The sequence below is a fragment of the Chenopodium album genome, chromosome 2 (genome assembly GCF_948465745.1).
Source record: "Chenopodium album chromosome 2, dcCheAlbu1.1, whole genome shotgun sequence".
Taxonomy (NCBI): domain Eukaryota; kingdom Viridiplantae; phylum Streptophyta; class Magnoliopsida; order Caryophyllales; family Amaranthaceae; genus Chenopodium; species Chenopodium album.
In genome coordinates, this window is record NC_137835.1 from 111,801 (window position 1) to 130,295 (window position 18,495).

General features: G+C 35.1%; 3 protein-coding genes across 4 annotated transcripts; 1 reads left to right on the forward strand and 2 right to left on the reverse strand.

Moving 5' to 3' along the window:
- Positions 1–631: 631 nt before the first annotated feature.
- Positions 632–9,431, forward strand: LOC145578325 (dihydroxy-acid dehydratase, chloroplastic-like). 2 transcript variants are annotated; one of them, XR_014098851.1, is made up of 16 exons: positions 632–745; positions 1,557–2,198; positions 2,656–2,727; positions 5,410–5,457; positions 5,623–5,777; positions 5,859–6,053; positions 6,135–6,246; positions 6,371–6,440; positions 6,530–6,588; positions 6,692–6,815; positions 7,191–7,261; positions 7,396–7,497; positions 7,611–7,691; positions 7,807–7,965; positions 8,107–8,209; positions 9,291–9,431. XR_014098851.1 is itself a non-coding variant. In XM_081635668.1 (15 exons), the coding sequence occupies exons 2-15, from the start codon at positions 1,644–1,646 to the stop codon at positions 8,155–8,157; spliced, it is 1,854 nt and encodes a 617-aa protein (XP_081491794.1). In that variant the 5' UTR covers positions 632–745; positions 1,557–1,643; the 3' UTR covers positions 8,158–8,444. The 2 variants fall into 2 exon arrangements, 1 of the variants encoding a protein (XP_081491794.1); XM_081635668.1 differs by lacking the exon at positions 9,291–9,431 and having other exon boundaries at positions 8,107–8,444.
- Positions 9,432–10,072: 641 nt separating this feature from the next.
- LOC145600435 (protein neprosin-like) lies at positions 10,073–12,298 on the reverse strand. Its single transcript, XM_081656334.1, has 7 exons — positions 12,146–12,298; positions 11,875–11,961; positions 11,518–11,760; positions 11,001–11,156; positions 10,858–10,908; positions 10,575–10,721; positions 10,073–10,486 (listed from the first exon to the last, which is right to left on the reverse strand). Exons 1-7 carry the CDS (start codon positions 12,296–12,298, stop codon positions 10,073–10,075), a joined length of 1,251 nt encoding a protein of 416 aa, XP_081512460.1.
- A 2,459-nt stretch (positions 12,299–14,757) lies between these two features.
- LOC145600949 (protein neprosin-like) lies at positions 14,758–18,273 on the reverse strand. The gene is made up of 6 exons (XM_081656834.1): positions 18,124–18,273; positions 16,627–16,713; positions 16,267–16,512; positions 15,736–15,891; positions 15,319–15,465; positions 14,758–15,120 (listed from the first exon to the last, which is right to left on the reverse strand). Exons 1-6 carry the CDS (start codon positions 18,271–18,273, stop codon positions 14,758–14,760), a joined length of 1,149 nt encoding a protein of 382 aa, XP_081512960.1.
- Positions 18,274–18,495: the final 222 nt, after the last annotated feature.

Below are 18,495 nucleotides of genomic sequence, written 5' to 3' on the forward strand. Positions count from 1 at the left end.
GTGCATGTGGCTTGGTGGTTGATGTGATTGGATATGAAATACTTCCTACTCTATCAAGGATTTGAATTTTTTTTTTTTTTTTTTTTTTTTTTTTTTTTGAACAAATGGATTTGAAATCTTTGAATACCGTTGATGCACTTTTTTTTTTTTTTTTGGTTGTATTAACTATTAATCGTCCTAGAAAGTCATGGCACAAACATTGGGCACAAAGATAAGTCTAAAACTATACATAAACATCATCTAGTCTATTGAATCGCTTGCTTTAAACAAATTCGTTAGCTAAAGTTTGCTAGCACTAGTTTGTGTATGAGCCCCAATTATATTAGAATAAATGAATAATGCAAAACCAATTTAACTTAACTTTAAATTAAATCGGTTAAATACGACTCACTTAAGCACTTGGTTCATAACATAATAAGTGGGCCACAACGACCCAACCCTTAACCAAGTAATAATTAACCTATAACATGGCTTGTTTTATTTTTTAAAAGTTAAACTTTGTTAGTCGTGTCCTAATTCGAGTCAAGACCTTAATAATTGGTGTAGAAATAAGCTTGTGAAGAATGTGTCATCCTATGAATATGAACCAAACTTGTTATACATTCACTTTTTATGGTCCCATTTTCTAAGAAAAAAACAAAAAACCCACCAAAAATCACACTCACTTTTGATTTATTTAAATTGGCGGTCGGTGCCTCGCATCACTTCCACTGCATACTGCCCAACACCAGCTTTCCCGATCATCGTCAGTTTTCTCTCCTTCTTCTTCTTTAATTACTTTCTATAATTGTGCAATTTGATTCATATTCATGTTTTCTGTTCTTAATTGATCATATTTATCATGTAATGTACTGAGTATGTGATCTTATTTGGTCAAAAATTGCATCTTTATTATAAGTATTTTGATTTTCATTTATATTATCATTGCCTTTACTTTGTGAATTACATTATTGTTTAAGTGGGTTTTCAGTTTGCTGAAGAATGATTAATAGAATTGTTTTAGCTTTTCGAAATTAATTACATGATTATGATAATAACCCTTGATTATAAGGGAGAAATGTGAAGTGGGGCCAAATTTTTAGAGTTAATGATCAAGGCATTGCCAGTGAAATTAGATTTTCTCTAACAGAAAGTGCTAAATTTTTTTTTTTTCAAGAAATTAGCTTTAGTTAATTTAATTTTCTAATATTAGATGGACTAATGTATTTGTCTTTAATTTTTTAGTAATCTGAAAGTGGCTTTTATATTGTCCTTTTTAAAAAAAATGTTGTATAGATAGTAAGTCGTGAATCGTGATGTAGACGGGACTCAATCCTAGGTCTTTGGATATCACCCTAAGAACCAATCAACAAAGCTAGTTGACATCTAGTGATTTATCGCCTTGCTGTGGTATCATTAATCCTTAATTATAAGTATGATAGTAGGCTAGTTGATTTCCTTTTACCTTTTATTTAATGGATTGGATTACTTTGATTATCACATCAAAGAAGTTTCAAATTCTTTTGTTACATGATTTTTCCTTGTAATTAAATGTCTTCAGTATGATTTGATCTCAGGAATATAGTTCCAGCATATTCAATTAGCATCATATAGTTTGGAATCACACATTGCTTGTGAATTTGAGAGCTTAAATTTAAGCAACAATGCAAGCTGCTTTAATAACACCAAATGTAAGCTTAAACCATTCAACACCTAAAGTTTCGAAAAGGGTAGTCATTCATCATTCATATATTCCTGTAAGATGTCTTTCTGTAAGAGCATCATCTGCACCTTCAACCCCGACTACTCAAACATCAACCAATGAGACATCAGAATCATCTCATAAGCTCAACAAGTACAGCTCTCGCATCACTGAACCGAAGTCTCAAGGAGCATCACAAGCTGTTCTGTATGGAATTGGACTTTCTGATGATGATATGCACAAACCCCAGATTGGTATTTCATCAGTTTGGTATGAAGGTAACACTTGTAATATGCATCTATTAAGCTTGGCAGAAGCTGTTAAGGAAGGAGTTAAGGATGCTGGGTTAATTGGGTTTAGGTTCAATACTATTGGTGTTAGTGATGCCATCTCAATGGGTACAAGGGGGATGTGCTACAGTTTGCAATCTCGAGATCTGATTGCCGACAGTATTGAGACTGTTATGTCTGCTCAATGGTATGATGGCAACATTTCAATTCCTGGGTGTGATAAAAATGTGAGCATTTGGCTACTTGTACATTATCAGCAACTAACTCTTTCTATTTTTTCTCTGATTGTGTTATCAAACTTTATTTCTTTTATCTTTGTCATAAATTCTATTAGACACTTAATTGTATTGATTTGGTTTAAATTCTATGATCTGAATGTGTATAGTTTTGTATATCCAAGCTAGATCAAGGATGCTCAACTGTCCTCTTTTTTTTTTTTTTTCCTTTTTCCTTTTTCTTTTTTCTTTCTTTTTTTTTTTCCTTTTTCTTTTTTCTTTTTTTCTTTTGTGGCAATTTCCTTGACTATGGATTTGAATCTTGAGAACTTTTGTGCTTTTGGTTCTTTCTTATTTAAATTTCAAGGTAGAACTTATGTGTTGAAGTTTGAGATGTTATATCGATTTGCTATACAGCAAGCTGGTACATGATATATATGGGCTGTGACTGATTTTTATATCTATGCAGATGCCAGGTACTGTCATGGCTATGGGACGTCTAAATAGGCCTAGTATCATGATATATGGCGGTAGTATCAAGGTTCGCCCTCCTATTTTCTTGATGTCTTAACCTAATAGAATCATTTTCCTTGTGTTAACCTAATAGAATCATTTTCCAAGTAGCATTTGCAATCTGAAATAGTGTCCTTTTCTTGTAAGAGGCTTTTTGCAACTTTTCTCCTTATAGGAATAGTTATATGTTTCACTTAAAAAAGGTTCAGCTACTTTACTCCACTAATTTTTCTATAAAAGTTCAGCTTTTCTGCTTTAAAGATAACTTGTTTGGAGTTTAGCCCATTTGCTCTTACTTTCTAACAGCTTGTTATTTCTGACTTTAACATTATTGTGTAGAAACTCCAGCAGTTATCAGTCTCTTTCCTTCCTATATCATAGTGTCTTATCTTCCTGCATGAAACTTTATTGTAATTGCTAGTTTTCCTGTCAAGTCTTGCTTCTCATGCACTTCTGAGGACTATTCCATCTTATACATATAAACTCTGCTAAAATGTTATAGTACGAGAGTTGTGGGAATTCCAATAGTGCAAATAAAGTAAATGCAGCAGCACTAAAACAGGAAATAATAACAAGACGGCAGACTTGAGTACTCAGGAATCGGGAGATTAATCACAACATAATATATTATGAACTATTTTTGGATGTGCGATATGGTGCTGTTAGAAGCTCCAGCTCCTTAAACCTTCTGATTTTGGCTGTATAGTAATACGAAGAACAATATAATACGAAGTACAATAAAGCATTGGTAGGTGCACCGGCAAGGATCCATAAAACAAGACTACTGCTGGAACCCTGAGGTACAGGAGGCCAATCTGTCAGAGCCTGCTGGCAGAAGCTAAGCCTATATATGGTCGTGCCACTTCTTGCACATTCATGCCAAGTATCCTGGAGTATATCTCCACCATGCACTCTTCAACTTACCTCCTTAATGCTTTCAAAATAATCTCTACAACCAATACAAAAGACATCAAATTTTAAATATGACTCATATGCTGGAAAAAGTATAGTTCTTGTTGTATTGACACTTCAAGATGTTTCTGTTTTAAACATGCAATTGAAATAACATTAGTTGACTTTAAACCTTTGATATATAGTGAGTAGTGGAGACAATAGAAAGATTACTTCACTTGCTTGATGCATGGCGATATTATGCACGTTATCGGAATACAGGGCTGTAGTGTTTTACTCTTGCACTTATGGCAGCAAACTAGATGAGTGAACTGTTTCTGACACTTGCATTGTAACAGAACCTAATAAATCAGGCTATAATTTTAACAGATCAATGCTGTAATTTCAAGGTGGATAAATAAATTGGAAAAATGGAAACTAAAAATCCAACCTTTGGCCGGTCTGACAATAAAAATCCAACTTTCGTTTAATCTCACAAAAATCCAACCTTCGTTTAATCTCACAAAAATCCAACCTTTATACCCCACCTTCTTTGATAGATCCATTTGACCTTTAACCTGTTAAACAGGTTATTTTTTTTTTTTTTTTAATTCTCACTCCTCTTCTTTCTCTCTCCTCTCTACACCACCGCCAGTCCACCACCTCTGCCACCACTTACCCACCCTACCCAAACCCGAAACCGAAACCGAAACCCTCTTCTTCCTCCTCCACTATCTCTCCTCCCAAACCAACGCCCAACCACAAGCCTCACGCAATCCTCCCAAACGAGGCGGTCCGAGATAGGGTATGGGGTCGGTTTAGGGTCGCCGCGCCGTCGATTGGGGTTTGATAATGGTGGAAGTTGGGGTAGGCAACTGAGTTCGTGGAGGTCAGGGCTTGCGTAACCCTCCCTCCCTCTTTTATGCCCACCATAACCACCACCCCAGCATCTCCCTCACCGTACCCATAACCTCTTCCACCACCACTTACCCCCATACCCATACCCAGATTCGAAACCACCAACCCCATACGCAGGTTCGAAACCACCAACCCCATACCCAGGGTCGCGCGTCGATTGGGGTTTTGATAGGGGCTAGGTTTCGCTCAGGGGAGGGAGGGGGGAGGGAGGTTGTGCGCCGGGGAGGGAGGGGGAGAGAGAGGGGGAGGTTGTGCTGCGTAGGGGAGGGAGGGGGAGAGGGGGATGTTTGGTGGGTTTGGTTGAATTGGGTGTTTGGTGTGGTGGTTAGGTATAGATTCGAAGGGGCTTTTGGTGGTTGGGGAGGTTGCGGCAAGGGGTGGGGGGGTGGGGGGAGATCGCCGGAATCCGATGACCCCGATGGTGGGGCTGGGGGGTAGTTGCCGGTGAGTGGGGAAGGTGGCTGGGGTGGTGCGGGGGCTAGGGAAGGTGGCTGATGGTGTATTTTTTTTTTTCTGTTTTTTTTTTTATTTTTTTTTTTAATGATTAAAAAAATAATTGACCAATTAATGCCTGACACGTGGCACATAACTTACAAAAAACGGTCATCAACAGGTAATGGATCTGTCAAAGAAGGTGGGGTATAAAGGTTGGATTTTTGTGAGATTAAACGAAGGTTGGATTTTTATTGTCAGACCGGCCAAAGGTTGGATTTTTAGATTCCATTTTTCCAAATAAATTTGCATATAAGTGCCATGCAATTTTCTATCTTTTACTGACTAATGTCTGTTTTAGGAAGATGCTAGAATCAGGAACTAAAGTTTTGCTTTAATGCATCTATATTTCTTCACTGGAAAGATGCTAGAATCAGGAACTGATGGTGGCTTTTATTCTGAGTTGCAGCCGGCTCATTTTCAAGGACATACCTTTGATATTGCAAAAGCTTTAGAGGTACCTTATTTTTCACATTGGTTGCTGAGAGTTTCTTATATTTAACTAGTTTTCTTATGTGATGCCGATTATGGTAGAACATGAGATATAGGAAGATGAACTTTAAGCTCTTGTATTTTTACCTCATGTCCAACCCTTTGCACTTACACTTTTCTGTTACAATAGTGTTATGGAGAGTATGTTAGCGGAGCTATTACTGATGAACAGAGGATGGATATTGTCCGGAATGCCTGTCCTGGAGCAGGGGCTTGTGGTGGAATGTATACAGCAAATACCATGGCATCTGCCATTGAAACTATGGGAATGACTCTTCCATACAGGTATACTATTTCAATAGATGTTTCTTTGTAGAATAATTATGCGTGGAATTCTGATGTTTCTTTTCGATTTTACAATACTAGCTCTTCAACACCAGCCGTAGATTTTCTGAAGTTGGATGAGTGCCGTCTTGCTGGAAAATATATTCTTGATTTACTCAAAATGAACTTAAGACCACGAGACATAATTACCGAGAATTCTCTGCGTAATGCAATGGTTATGGTCATGGCCCTAGGTGGGTCTACCAATGCTGTCCTGCATCTGATTGCCATTGCTAGGTTAGAGCCATTGCCACCAAATTTCTGTACTTTCTTAGAGCTGAAAATGCCTAAAAACAGGATCAATGTTTTCCTTTGCAGGTCTGTTGGTCTAGACTTGACTCTCAATGACTTTCAAAAGGTTAGCGATAAGATTCCATTGCTTGCAGATCTTAAGCCAAGTGGTAAATATGTCATGGAAGATTTACACAAGGCAAGTTTATCGCTTCTCTCAGTTTATAGTTCTTGCCTTCTTGGTCTCATAGCTGCTGAGCTTTGTTAGGATTGTCTATGATTTATTTTTATTTTTTATTTTTGGCTGGGCCAATATAATGCAGATTGGTGGTACTCCTGCAGTGATTCGCCACCTTCTTGATCTGGGATACTTGGATGGGGATTGCATTACTGGTATGTATATAGGATATCAAGAATAGTGCATGCAATTAAAATGCTATTATGGATCTTTTATTCACTCTTCTATCTGTCACATTGTCTAGTTACGGGGAAAACACTTGCTGAGAATGCCAAACTCTTCCCTGCCTTGGCTGAAGGTCAGGTATGAAGTATATATATATAGTGTGCTTTTTCTTGGATGTTAATCAGAATGTCTCTTTTTAAGATTATGGTTTAACTGTTCGTATATTTGGTGAAATATTCAGCAAATCATACGGTCACAATCAAATCCCATCAAGGAAACAGGACATATCCAGATATTGTATGGTAACCTTGCTCCAGAGGGTTCTGTAGCAAAAATTACTGGAAAAGAAGGATTATATTTCTCTGGTACTATCAGTCATTTCTTCAATGTTTTTTGGTTGTTGGAAGTAATAACATTTTCAAACCATTTTGTGGGTGGTAAATAAAGTAGTATTGATTCAAATGTACTTATATTAAGAAGTCTCTTGTCAATGTCCATGCCAATGCTTTAAGCACCTCCCAAAATCTCTGTTTCTTCATAAATTTACATTAGACTTTAAAGATGGTATTGATTGGACATGAAAACTTAGGGAGCTGCATTACCATTTACATTAGCTTTAGGCTTCCCTTACGAAGTTGCATATAATTCAATATCATTACCAACCAAACAGGTTTTTTTCCTTTCAAGTTTCAACACTGTTTCTCAAGAAAATCCAGTAAATGATTGTGTAAAATTTTCAGGTCCTTCACTTGTTTTTGAAGGAGAAGAAGTTATGGTTGCTGCCATTTCAGAGGACCCTCAGAGCTTTAAGGTTTCTACGCTACCGTCGCTACATGTTCTTTTAATGCATTAGGAACTAGAAGATTTTGTTATCATGCTTTAAAATGTTTAATTTCCTGCTTTGTCTGCAATTCAATGGCCAATTCTATCAGTTCTATTTTCCAGGGAAAAGTTGTTGTTATTAGGGGAGAAGGGCCTAAAGGCGGACCAGGTATGCCTGAAATGTTGACACCAACTAGTGCAATAGTGGGAGCAGGCCTTGGAAAGGTAAAATTATACGAAGTACTATCATCAATATTTAGTGCTTCTTATTTTTCATTCATGTTTACTTTGATTTTCAATATTTTCATTTCGTCTAATTGTCTTTTATACTTTTGCAGGATGTGGCTTTATTGACAGATGGAAGATTTTCAGGAGCTTCACATGGATTTGTTATAGGTCATGTTTGTCCAGAAGCACAGGTATATTTTATCTTTTTAATCTTCTGAACCAATCTGTAAGAGTAAGCATGGAAATTATCTGTATGTTCTGATTTCTGAATTTCTGATGAGAACTTCGCTCATTTTGATTTTGCAGGAGGGTGGACCAATCGCTCTCATTCAAAATGGAGATATTATTACAATTGATGTTCTTAAGAGGAGGATGGACGTTCACTTAACAGGAGAGGAGATCAAAGAGCGAAGGGAAAAATGGACTCCTCCTCCTTTAAAGGCAAATAAAGGAGTCTTGTACAAGGTACAACTATGTTGAGTTTCTGCAATTAACATTGATGGAAATTAAATGAATTATACATCTGATCAATCCAATATAATATTTGGTGCTCCCATATAGTTTCCTATATATTCGCTTGCTGATAGTTATTTTCTTGATCTTTAGTACATCAAGAATGTGCAGTCAGCTTCGAGGGGTTGCATAACTGATGAGTAGCAGACATGAAATCGAGATGTTGAAACTGCATGCATTGAAGATTTTCTGAGAGGTATTGTAAGTTTTCAGGTTTCCTTGTTTGTATGCTGTCAGATGTACAACATATATTGATAATATATGCCCATTTAAAAAAATTAGATACAAGCAGTTGGCTTCCCTGCATATATAAGTACCCCATGCTCTATATTTAAATATCTCGTTTGTATAGCCTTGTTAGTTTTGTAATTGAGCGACGTTTATGTTACAATGACTACTATATTCATGTGATTATGTCCACAGACTGTCTCTCATAGAAAACAAAATGAGTTTCATGTTTGTCAGTCGGTAACCCCCACCCCCACCCCCACCCCAACCATCCTTCATACTTCACTAACAATCAGGCTTAGTTGAAAAATGTTTTGAGATATTTTTCATTAATAAAATTGTATGGACCAACCAAGTTTGGTACATTATTGATCAAGCTTTTGAAAATCCTTCTTCTCAGGTTCTGTAAGTTTCTCCTCTCGACCTACTCTGGTTATAGAAATAAGCAGAGAAATAATGGAATCAATGTAGCTATAGCATGTTTCTCTCTGATTCCATATGATACTGCCTTCCTGTTAGTTGTGTTACATCGTCCATAAAATCTTATTGGACAATGTTACATTGTGTACTGTTAGATATCCCTTGCTACTTTATGATGTAAAGTGGAAAGATCAAAATACTTACAGTCCAGTAAGTGAATAACCGCATAAACTTCAGGTACAAATAAGGATTTCCCTGAAAAGTTCTATTTTAGACAGAGGTAGGAACTTGGAAGTAAAATATAAATGAATCTTCAAAATGTTAGTGGACTCTTATTTTTCAACAAGATCTAGAGATAGAAAGAAAAAAAAAAGTACTCTTAAAACATAAAGTGTGCTGTTTGTGTTCAAAATTTTCTTTGAATCCCTTTATTCTATTAAAGAGTGATTTATACAATTACAAGATTTTTTAAGTCAGTCAATTTTTTTGTGATTTACAATTTGTAAGCTTTAATTGAAGATCCTAGGAAAAAAAATTTCTTTTGAATTAAATGTTGCTATATTATTTCTGTGTAAATTCACTAGTGGTATATTGCTTGAGGCATATATCAGTTTTTGGGTTTAGGTCAGATATGCATGGCTGCATTCATTCATCATTCATGTTTCTTCTGTAAAGCAAAAGAATTTTGATACTACTGTAGTATGTAGCAAGCATTTACCATCAGGCTGGCTACTATACCGTTACAACCATCAACACTGGCAACCTGAACAGAAGCAGCACTAAGCTATTCGAGTGTAACATCAGAACTCCATACACTAATTTCACCACATACTCCTCCATTGTTGACAAATACTGCTGAATAAAAAGGGAGCCGATGAAATTTAAGATTACATCACCATAGTATGCAGTGTATATTATGTTCTGCATATTCTTCACAAGTAGATTGTTTTACAGTAACATGCATCTAGAAGTTGCAAATATGCTATGCAGTTGTACATTGGTTTTGCACGAGATTGGATGGTTACATTTTATTTGTGATTTTTTTTGTTACTTCATTGCCTAAGTAGTCGAAGAGCAATTAGGTGATGTTTGCTTGGAGATCTTACAGCTAGGTTTCATCTGTATGTCAATTGCAGAATTTGCAACTATTACAGCTTGTTTGTATAGAGGTATTAGCAGAACTTGTCACGAAATATGTATCAGTACTAATACCCTTATACTAGGAACTCAATAAGAGTATGAACTAGTATTGGCAAATTCCATGAAATTTTAAATGAGCCTAATTGTATCACTAATAAATTGACCAGTTGAGATTTATATGACTATGCGGTATACATCGAAAATTCGAAAATACAACAATGTCTATGTCCTTCAGAGTCAATTCATTGAAAGAAAATGAGTTTCATGATAGTTAAGGCACACAATTTCCCGGTCCGCCAACAAACATATGGTTTTCATAGTCACCCCCAACATCTCCACCATATTTAGCCCTGTAACAATTTGGTTTAGTCATAATCTGTTTAAGGTCTGTTCCATTAAGAAAAAACTGTGGACCTATCACTCTCATCTTTGATATAAGGCAAGCTTTTGCATATCCTTCTTCTGGGAAATGACCACTTCCCATTGCTGGAGTAACCACTGTTGTTGGGCTGTTCACTTCTCCTCCCCAACCAACTCTTGTTGCCCCTTTCGTTAAGGTACTAAACAGCTCCTTTGGAAAATATCCAACACGCTCAGTTCCAAAGGAAAGCCACCAGTTTTTCGTATCTTGGTCGTGTGTTAGTGAAAGCATCTCCAATAGTAAGTTACAAGGTATTGTAGCATCCTTATATGAATTTTTTTAAGCTACAACACTTTTAAGCTAACGACGTAGTAATTTGTAACACATTGTAAATCGGTAGAAATACAAATACCTGTTGAATGGTGGTGGGTATAAAATACTGTTGACTAGAATAAGTTGATATAGGATCTATAACTTGGCCAAGAGTAATGCTTTGACTAACTTGTACAAATCCTGGACACAATGCATTGTAACACCCTGTAGTCTTCCCATTATCCTTCTGCATGTGTTTTCAAAAATTATTGAGTTTTATTTTCAGATTTACTTGTTTTATTATTTGATATAAGTTGCAATATCTCATGTTACTATGTAATGTACCATGTATAAGGGTTTAAAAAAAAAATTGGAATACTTACAGTCCAGTAAGCGTAAAATCGTGAAGAGTTCTGTTTTAAATCTGAATTTCCCTGAAATGTTTATCAAACAATATAATTGTGGTGAGCCGAACTTACAATAAATGTGAAGTATTTTTTGTTAGAAGGCAAGAAACATGTATTACCATCCAGCCTGCTTGAATAGCGTTACTAACGGCACCATCATAACTTGCAACAAAAACAGAAGTATCTGAGAGTTGATTTTCTAAAACTACAGGACTCCACACGTTTATATGACCAGAAACTCCTATGCTGTTGGTTGATGCTACAACGGTTGCAATCTGCATGGAAATTTTTTATCATTTATAAAAATGTATAGTAAATTAACCCCCCTCATTTTCGCATGAATTATAGATTTATTACATAAATAAGAAAACATATTTCATCCTATTAAATTTGCAAGATTAATTGGATAACGGATAACAATATAAGTCTTTTTAGAGCTCTTAAACTCATCTAGCCTTTTAAAATTACGAGTAATTTTTATTCTAACATAGAAGACTTATATTGTTACCCGTTAATAAGAACACATGTCTAAAAATGAATTAAGTTAGACTAAAAATAAGAAACCGTTTAATCACACTTATTACATAATTAATTTTTGTCGCCACAGTCAGATAGAAACCTTTTAATCACACTTACATAGTGTCCGAGTATTGTATCAATGTTAGGGGTAACAAACTTGGAAGATTTGGTGGTTGAAATTGTCGTCCCTAACAAAGATAGGTTTTTTTCCATTGCAAGGTCCTCTTCTTGGATCCTTTTGATAAGAACAGTTCCTCTAGGACATCTTGTACTTTTCGGTACAAGTTGTGAAGGCGTTAATATTGTATAAGAGCCAATAGTTGATGTAGTTTGCTTGGAGACCTTGAAATTAGGTTTCATCTGCACGTAAATTGAAGACTTTAGTTAATCTTAGGACTAAATTGTCAATCAAAATAAGCAAAGGCATGCATGAAATTCAGCATAAAAAATAAATAAGAAATGGACTGAACAAACCTGAATTGAGTGATTGTGTAGTAATGGATTGTCTAATGCAAATTGCTTGTTTATCTCTACGCAATCCAGAATGTCACCATGCTTCGTCTGGTTGATGGAAAAAGAAGTACATATCATACATTACATGTATTGGTGCACCCAATCATTCATTTATTTTGCGTGTTGATTTATCTTGTTTTAAATAATTCTCTTCTAATTTTCATTAGACATCAATATATAATTTCTCGACTGTAAATTAAAGAATGTAATGTAGGATTTGAGGTTTACATACCCGGAAACTCTTAATGGCTGGCTTGTTGATAAGCTCAAGTCGTTTTTTTACCATAGAATTCTCTTCTTGAAATAATAATGTTACTTCTATTGATTGTATCAAATTCATGCCAGATAGTAGAAGAACCAACAAAATCAATTGAATTTTCTCCATGTAGTTTCAAATCAACAACTACAATTCTACAAAAACAAAGTAAAAAATGAACATATAACATACGTAGAACATATGGTTATATATATATGGTCCAAGAGAGTGAGGTGTAGCTCAAGTGGTTAGAGCTTCCCTCCCGATTCCAGGAGATCTTGGGATCGATTCTCACCCCCGCCCTTTGTGGCTCTCTAAACACCAAAATATATATATGGTCCAATATAATCCATCATAAATGCTTCGAAATCTTTGTTGATTGTTGCCAATGAATTTGCCTAGCATATATAATCTCTTTCCTTTAACTATGTTTTGTCCTTTTGTGTAGTAATTAGTAATATATTAAGACTAGAATAGACCCGGTCTACAATAACTTATTGTAGACCCAACCTTCTAGTGTACCATACGAATGTGATTATATCATACGAAATGTGATTATATTATTACGAAAGTGATTATGTCATCTTGAAACTATTATGTAAATGTATCACTCAAAAAGTGAATTTATCATTATAAAAAGTATCAAATACGAAGTAGTAAATTACATCATTCAAAAGATGATTTTTAAATTTTATCATCCTAAAGATAATTATATAATCTCATTAAATGATTTAATATGAGATCAAAATATGACTCACAAAAAGATAATTATATCATCTAAAAAAGTGATTATATCATCAAGAATGTGATTATATTATTTGAAAGTGTCAAATTTTGGGTCTACAATAATTTATTGTAGACCGGGTCCATACAAGACCAATTGTTAATAATAATACCCTTTTTATTATTTTACTCAATTTTGAAATAAAAGACATGCTACCTTTTTTTTAATTAACAACTAGTTTTTGGATTTGGATGATAACTCGAGTTATTACATACTTCGTATATTAAAATAATTGTGAAAGGTATTAGAGATACATATTAAGACAGGTATTACATTTTTTTTTTTTTTTTTCTGTTCTTCTTACAAAACCTTGAGATCAAGAGTTCGAATCTTATACAAGGCATGTGTATAATTTTTTTAATTAATGTGTAATAACAGGAATAATACCCAATAAAGAAAGATAGGAAAGTGACACATGGCATGTAGAAATGTTTTGGAGAATGCCATGTGGTATGTGGACTTGATTCAAAATGTCTTTTAATACATAGTATAGACTTAAATTAACATGCATGGGGTTTTATGTGATTGAATTGAATTTGTTCAAATGTTAGATGCACCGTGTTTATGTTGTTCTTTTCGCAAAGAGGTGTGTCATAATAAATATTTAATGTTCCTTCTCAATGGTTTGCTACTAACTTAATTGGCCACAAGTAGAGCTGTCAGTTTCTGACCCAAACCGTTAAACTCGACTGTTTCAAACCGATCCGAAAAGGAACTAAACTGTTTAAAACCCGTTTGTTGGAAACCGAAAAATGACCCGACCCAATTTTTTCCAACTCGAAACTGAACTGAACCGAATTTGTGCGAACCGTTTCTAACCCGACCCGTTATCAAGCCAAACCGTTACAACCCGAAACTGAAAGCAACCCAAACCGATTACGCCTAAACCTGATACTAACCCGACCCATTTTAAACCGAAAACCGTTAAAACCCGATAAAAATCCAATAAACCTAAATCGTTCCAACCCGTAACCCGTTGTGACCAAACAGGTTATAATCCGTAACCCGTTGTAACCGAACCGTTTACGACCTATAACCCGTTGAGACCAAACCATTTACACCCGTAACCCGTTATTACAACCTGTTACCCAATATGTTTATGATCTAATCCGTTTCAACCCACTACTCGATAAACCCAACTTATTTACGACTTGACTTGATTATAACATGACCCGTTCCTACCCGTTATCTGACTAATTCGACTCGATAATCATCCGACTCAATTTTAACCCGATATAATTTGATTTGAAACCCGCTTCAAATTGGGTAAACTCGTTTTCAAACCAAACCAAGTTCAATCTAAATCGATTATAACCTGAAACGATAATGATTGGACCCGATTTCACCCGATCTGTTTTGAACCGAAACCCATTTTCGAACCGAGCCAGTTTAACCCAAACTGATTATGATCCGAACCAATTACGACCCATCCTCATTAAGGCCCGAACTGTTTTTAACCGAAACCCACATTAAATGGGCTAAACCCGTTTTCAAACCGACCCGGTTCAACCCAAATTGATTATGACCCGAACCGACTAGAACCCGACCCGATATGGACCCGATCCGAATAGAAACTGCAATTTAAAAAACCAAACCAAACTGACCCGATAATTTTCAAAACCGACCCGCTAATTATTTACATTGTTCATGTACTACTATTGGCAAAGTCCATGAAATTCAATTATGTGTGTACCTAGTTTAATCACTCATTAACCAATTACCCCGAAAAATACGATAACTCTATGTTCATACAATCAATTCATCAATTGAAAGATGAGTTTCATGACACAATTTGCACAATAACTCAAGCATAACAATTTGCAGGTCCACCAACAAACATATGATTATCAAAGTCACCTCCAACATTTCCTCCATAAAGAGCTCTGTAACAATCTGCTTTAGTTATAGTCTGTCTAAGGTCTGTTCCATTAGGAAAATATTGTGGACCTATCACTTGCATCTTTGATATAAGGCAAGCTTTTGAATATCCGTCTTCTGGGAAGTTACCACTTCCCATCGCCGGAGAGGTAGCCGTCGTTGGGGGGTAAACTTCTCCTCCCCACCCTGCTCTTGTTGCACCATTCGCTAAGGTACTAAACAGCTCCTTCGGAAAGTATCCTATAGGCTCGGTTCCAAAGATAAGCCACCAGTTTTTCGTAACTTGGTCCTGTGTCAATAAGAGCATCTCCAATTATAAGATACTATAGTGTACTTGTCGTATGACTCGTATCAATTTTTAAAAGTATGATACTTTTTAGTTTTTAGGTAGTTAGAAAGTAATACGATATGATGATTATGTGTAACATATTGAAACTCGCCAAAAAAATATATTTATTAACTTATTGAAGACTAGAAGTATAAGTACCTGTTGAATGGTAGTATTTGTAAAAACTTGATGACCCCAATAAGTTGATACAGGATCTATAACTTGGCCAAGAGTAACGCTTTGACTAACTTGTACAAATCCTGGACACAATGCATTGTAACACCCTGTGGTCTTCCCTGTATCCCTCTACATATGTTTCAAAAAATATCATTAATTTCGGATTTTACTTATTTTACTTAATATAAGGTGCAACACCTCATATTACATTATACGGAGTAATGTTTAAGGATTAAATAAAGATTATTAGGATACTTAACGGTCCAATAAGAGTATAACCGAGTAGAATTCTGGTATAAATATGAATATACCTAAAATGGTATAAACAATTGTAGTGATGAGCCGAACTTATAACAACTTTTGTATGAAGGAGAAGGCAAAAAATGGAGTATGTATTACCGCCCAGCCAGCTTGAATAGCGTTGGTAACGTCACCATCATCACTTGCAACAAAAACAGAGGTGTCTGAGAGTTGATTTTCTATAACTACAGGACTCCACACGTTGATAAGTCCAGATACTCCAACGTTGTTGGTTGATGCTACAATAGTTGCAATCTACATAGAAAATAATAAACCCTTTTTTAAATATTTTTTTGATGATTTGATAGATCAATTTCGCGTTAATTATTCCAAAAAAGAAAAAAAAAATTGCTATAGACTTTTCTTCATATAATTTGTCAAGATAAATTGGCCTAATGGGTAACAATATAGTCTAATTCTTAACCTGATAATTGATTAAATAATACGAGGACATGAAGCATGTTACATTGTAGTTGTAATTATGGATTTATGGTAAATTATAAAGCTTTTTATTATTATTATTATTATTGTCCTAAAAAAAAATAAGCTTATGGCTGATGTCCAAGAATATGTTTTATACTCTTATCATATTCTCAATTAACCATACATTTAATTAAAATTAATACTTACGTAGTGTCCAGGTACTGAATCAATGTTAGGAGTTATAGACTCGGTCAATTTGGTGGTTGAAATTGTCGTCTTAAATGATGATGAGAATTTCTCCAATGCAAGGTCCTCTTCTCGAATTCTTTTGATAAGAACAGTTCCTCTAGGACATCTTGTACTTTTCGGTACAAGTTGTGGAGGCGTTAAAGATATTGTATAAGAGCCAATAGTTGATGTAGTTTGCTTGGAGATCTTGAAATTAGGTTTCATCTGCATGTAAATTGAAGAATTTAGTTAATCTTAGGACTAAATTGTCAATCAAAATAAGCAAAGGCATGCATAAAATTCAGCATGAAAAATAAATAAGAAATGGACTGAACAAACCTGAATTGAGTGATTGTGTAGTAATGGATTGTCTAATGCAAATTGCTTGTTTATCTCCACGCAATCCAGAATTGCACCATCCTTTGTCTGATTTATAGAAAATGTAAAAAAAATATATATAATAAATAAATAAAAATAAATAAATAAATTACATGAATTGCACAATTGCACTCAATCCTCGTTAAATTGACAATATTATGCATTTATATTATTATATATATTGAAGTTGGATATGTAATATGTATGGGCGTATGGCCTGAGGTATACGCCGAGGTGGCTTATGAGTTATGACATGACATGATAAAACATGAAAAAATCATGTTATGTATTGTGTGTGTTTAGAGATGTCAATAAGGCGGGTAGGGCGGATGTTGGTCTCATATCCCCATTTCCACCTAATATTTCATCCCCATCCCCGCAACGAATTCAAAATTCAACCAAAATCCAAAACCATCCCTGTTCCACCCCCCCCCCCCCCCCCCACCTGGATATTCACCCCCACCTAATTCCCACTTAAGATCCGTCTAATCCCCGTCTTCCAAATACACAATCCTACATAATTACTATAAATTATAATAATAAAATATATATATATATATATTACACACCTTTTTGTTTTATAATATAAATGTACTACAAAGTATTATATTAATTATTTTTATTTTACATAAATTTTTTCATAAAGGTGGGGATGGGGCGGGGTTGAAGTGGGTTGGGTCAGACAGGTACAACCTAAAATCCACCCCTGCGGCTACCCCATCACCCATGACGGGTATGGTTTTTATCCTCATCCCCGCCTCACCACCCGCTAAGCTAAGACCCATTTGAACCCCATTAAGGGGAGGAATGGAGCTGTGGCGGGTCTCCTACTTGATCCGTCCAACTGACATCCCTACCATGTGTTAAGCCAAGTCGGGCCTAGGCCACTTTCTGTTGAGAAATGCAACAACAAGGCATAGTCTAACATGAAAAATCACACTAAAATAACTAAGTGGATTCATTCATGGGTTAGACCCTAGCCAAGTCCAAGCCATGTGAGATTGACCCGACATAACTCACAACCATCTTTAGTTTTGTTGTTAAATGTTACTCATTATAAATAATTGCTCTTTTGTAAATTGATCGAGTGTACCTAGCTAGAGGCTGCAAATTAAAAATCTTTATTTTACATCACGTGTTTTACCATCCATTATAAGACAAATTGCACAAATATTTGTTTTTTCTTTTGCATTCAAATTCTAATAATCATTCATTAATATTTAATTTGCTCGTTAATTCATCTAATTTTAAAGAATTATCCACTAATTTTCATGATTTTCTCCAAACCTCTCAAGTGTAGACAATAACATCGAAAGTCTAAATTTATTAATTAGAAGGTTACGTCAACCCTAAATAGAGGAGAAACACGTATTGAGGATTTTTATGAACTTTAAATTAAAACACAATTAGAGAATGTATGTAATTTAGGATTTGAGCTGAGGTTTACAATTTACATACCCGGAAACTTCTAATGACTGGCCTGTTGATAAGCTCAAGTCGTTTTTTTACCATAAATTTCTCATCTTCAAATAATGTTGCTTCTAAATATTGTACCAAATTCATGGCTAATAGTACCACAACCAACAAAATCAGTTGAGTTTTCTCCATGGGAGTATCAAAGTAACAACTAGAATAACAAAGTCAAAAATAAATGAATTGAATTGAATTTGACTTTGTTTTTAATTTTATGAGCAATATCTGGTTTCATACGAAGTATAACATATGGTGACGATGATATATAACATGGCCATCTTCTATGGTAAAAAAAATGATATTATATGTAAGCCAGCTCATTATTTTAGAATTTTTATGTATCCTTCTTAAATGCTT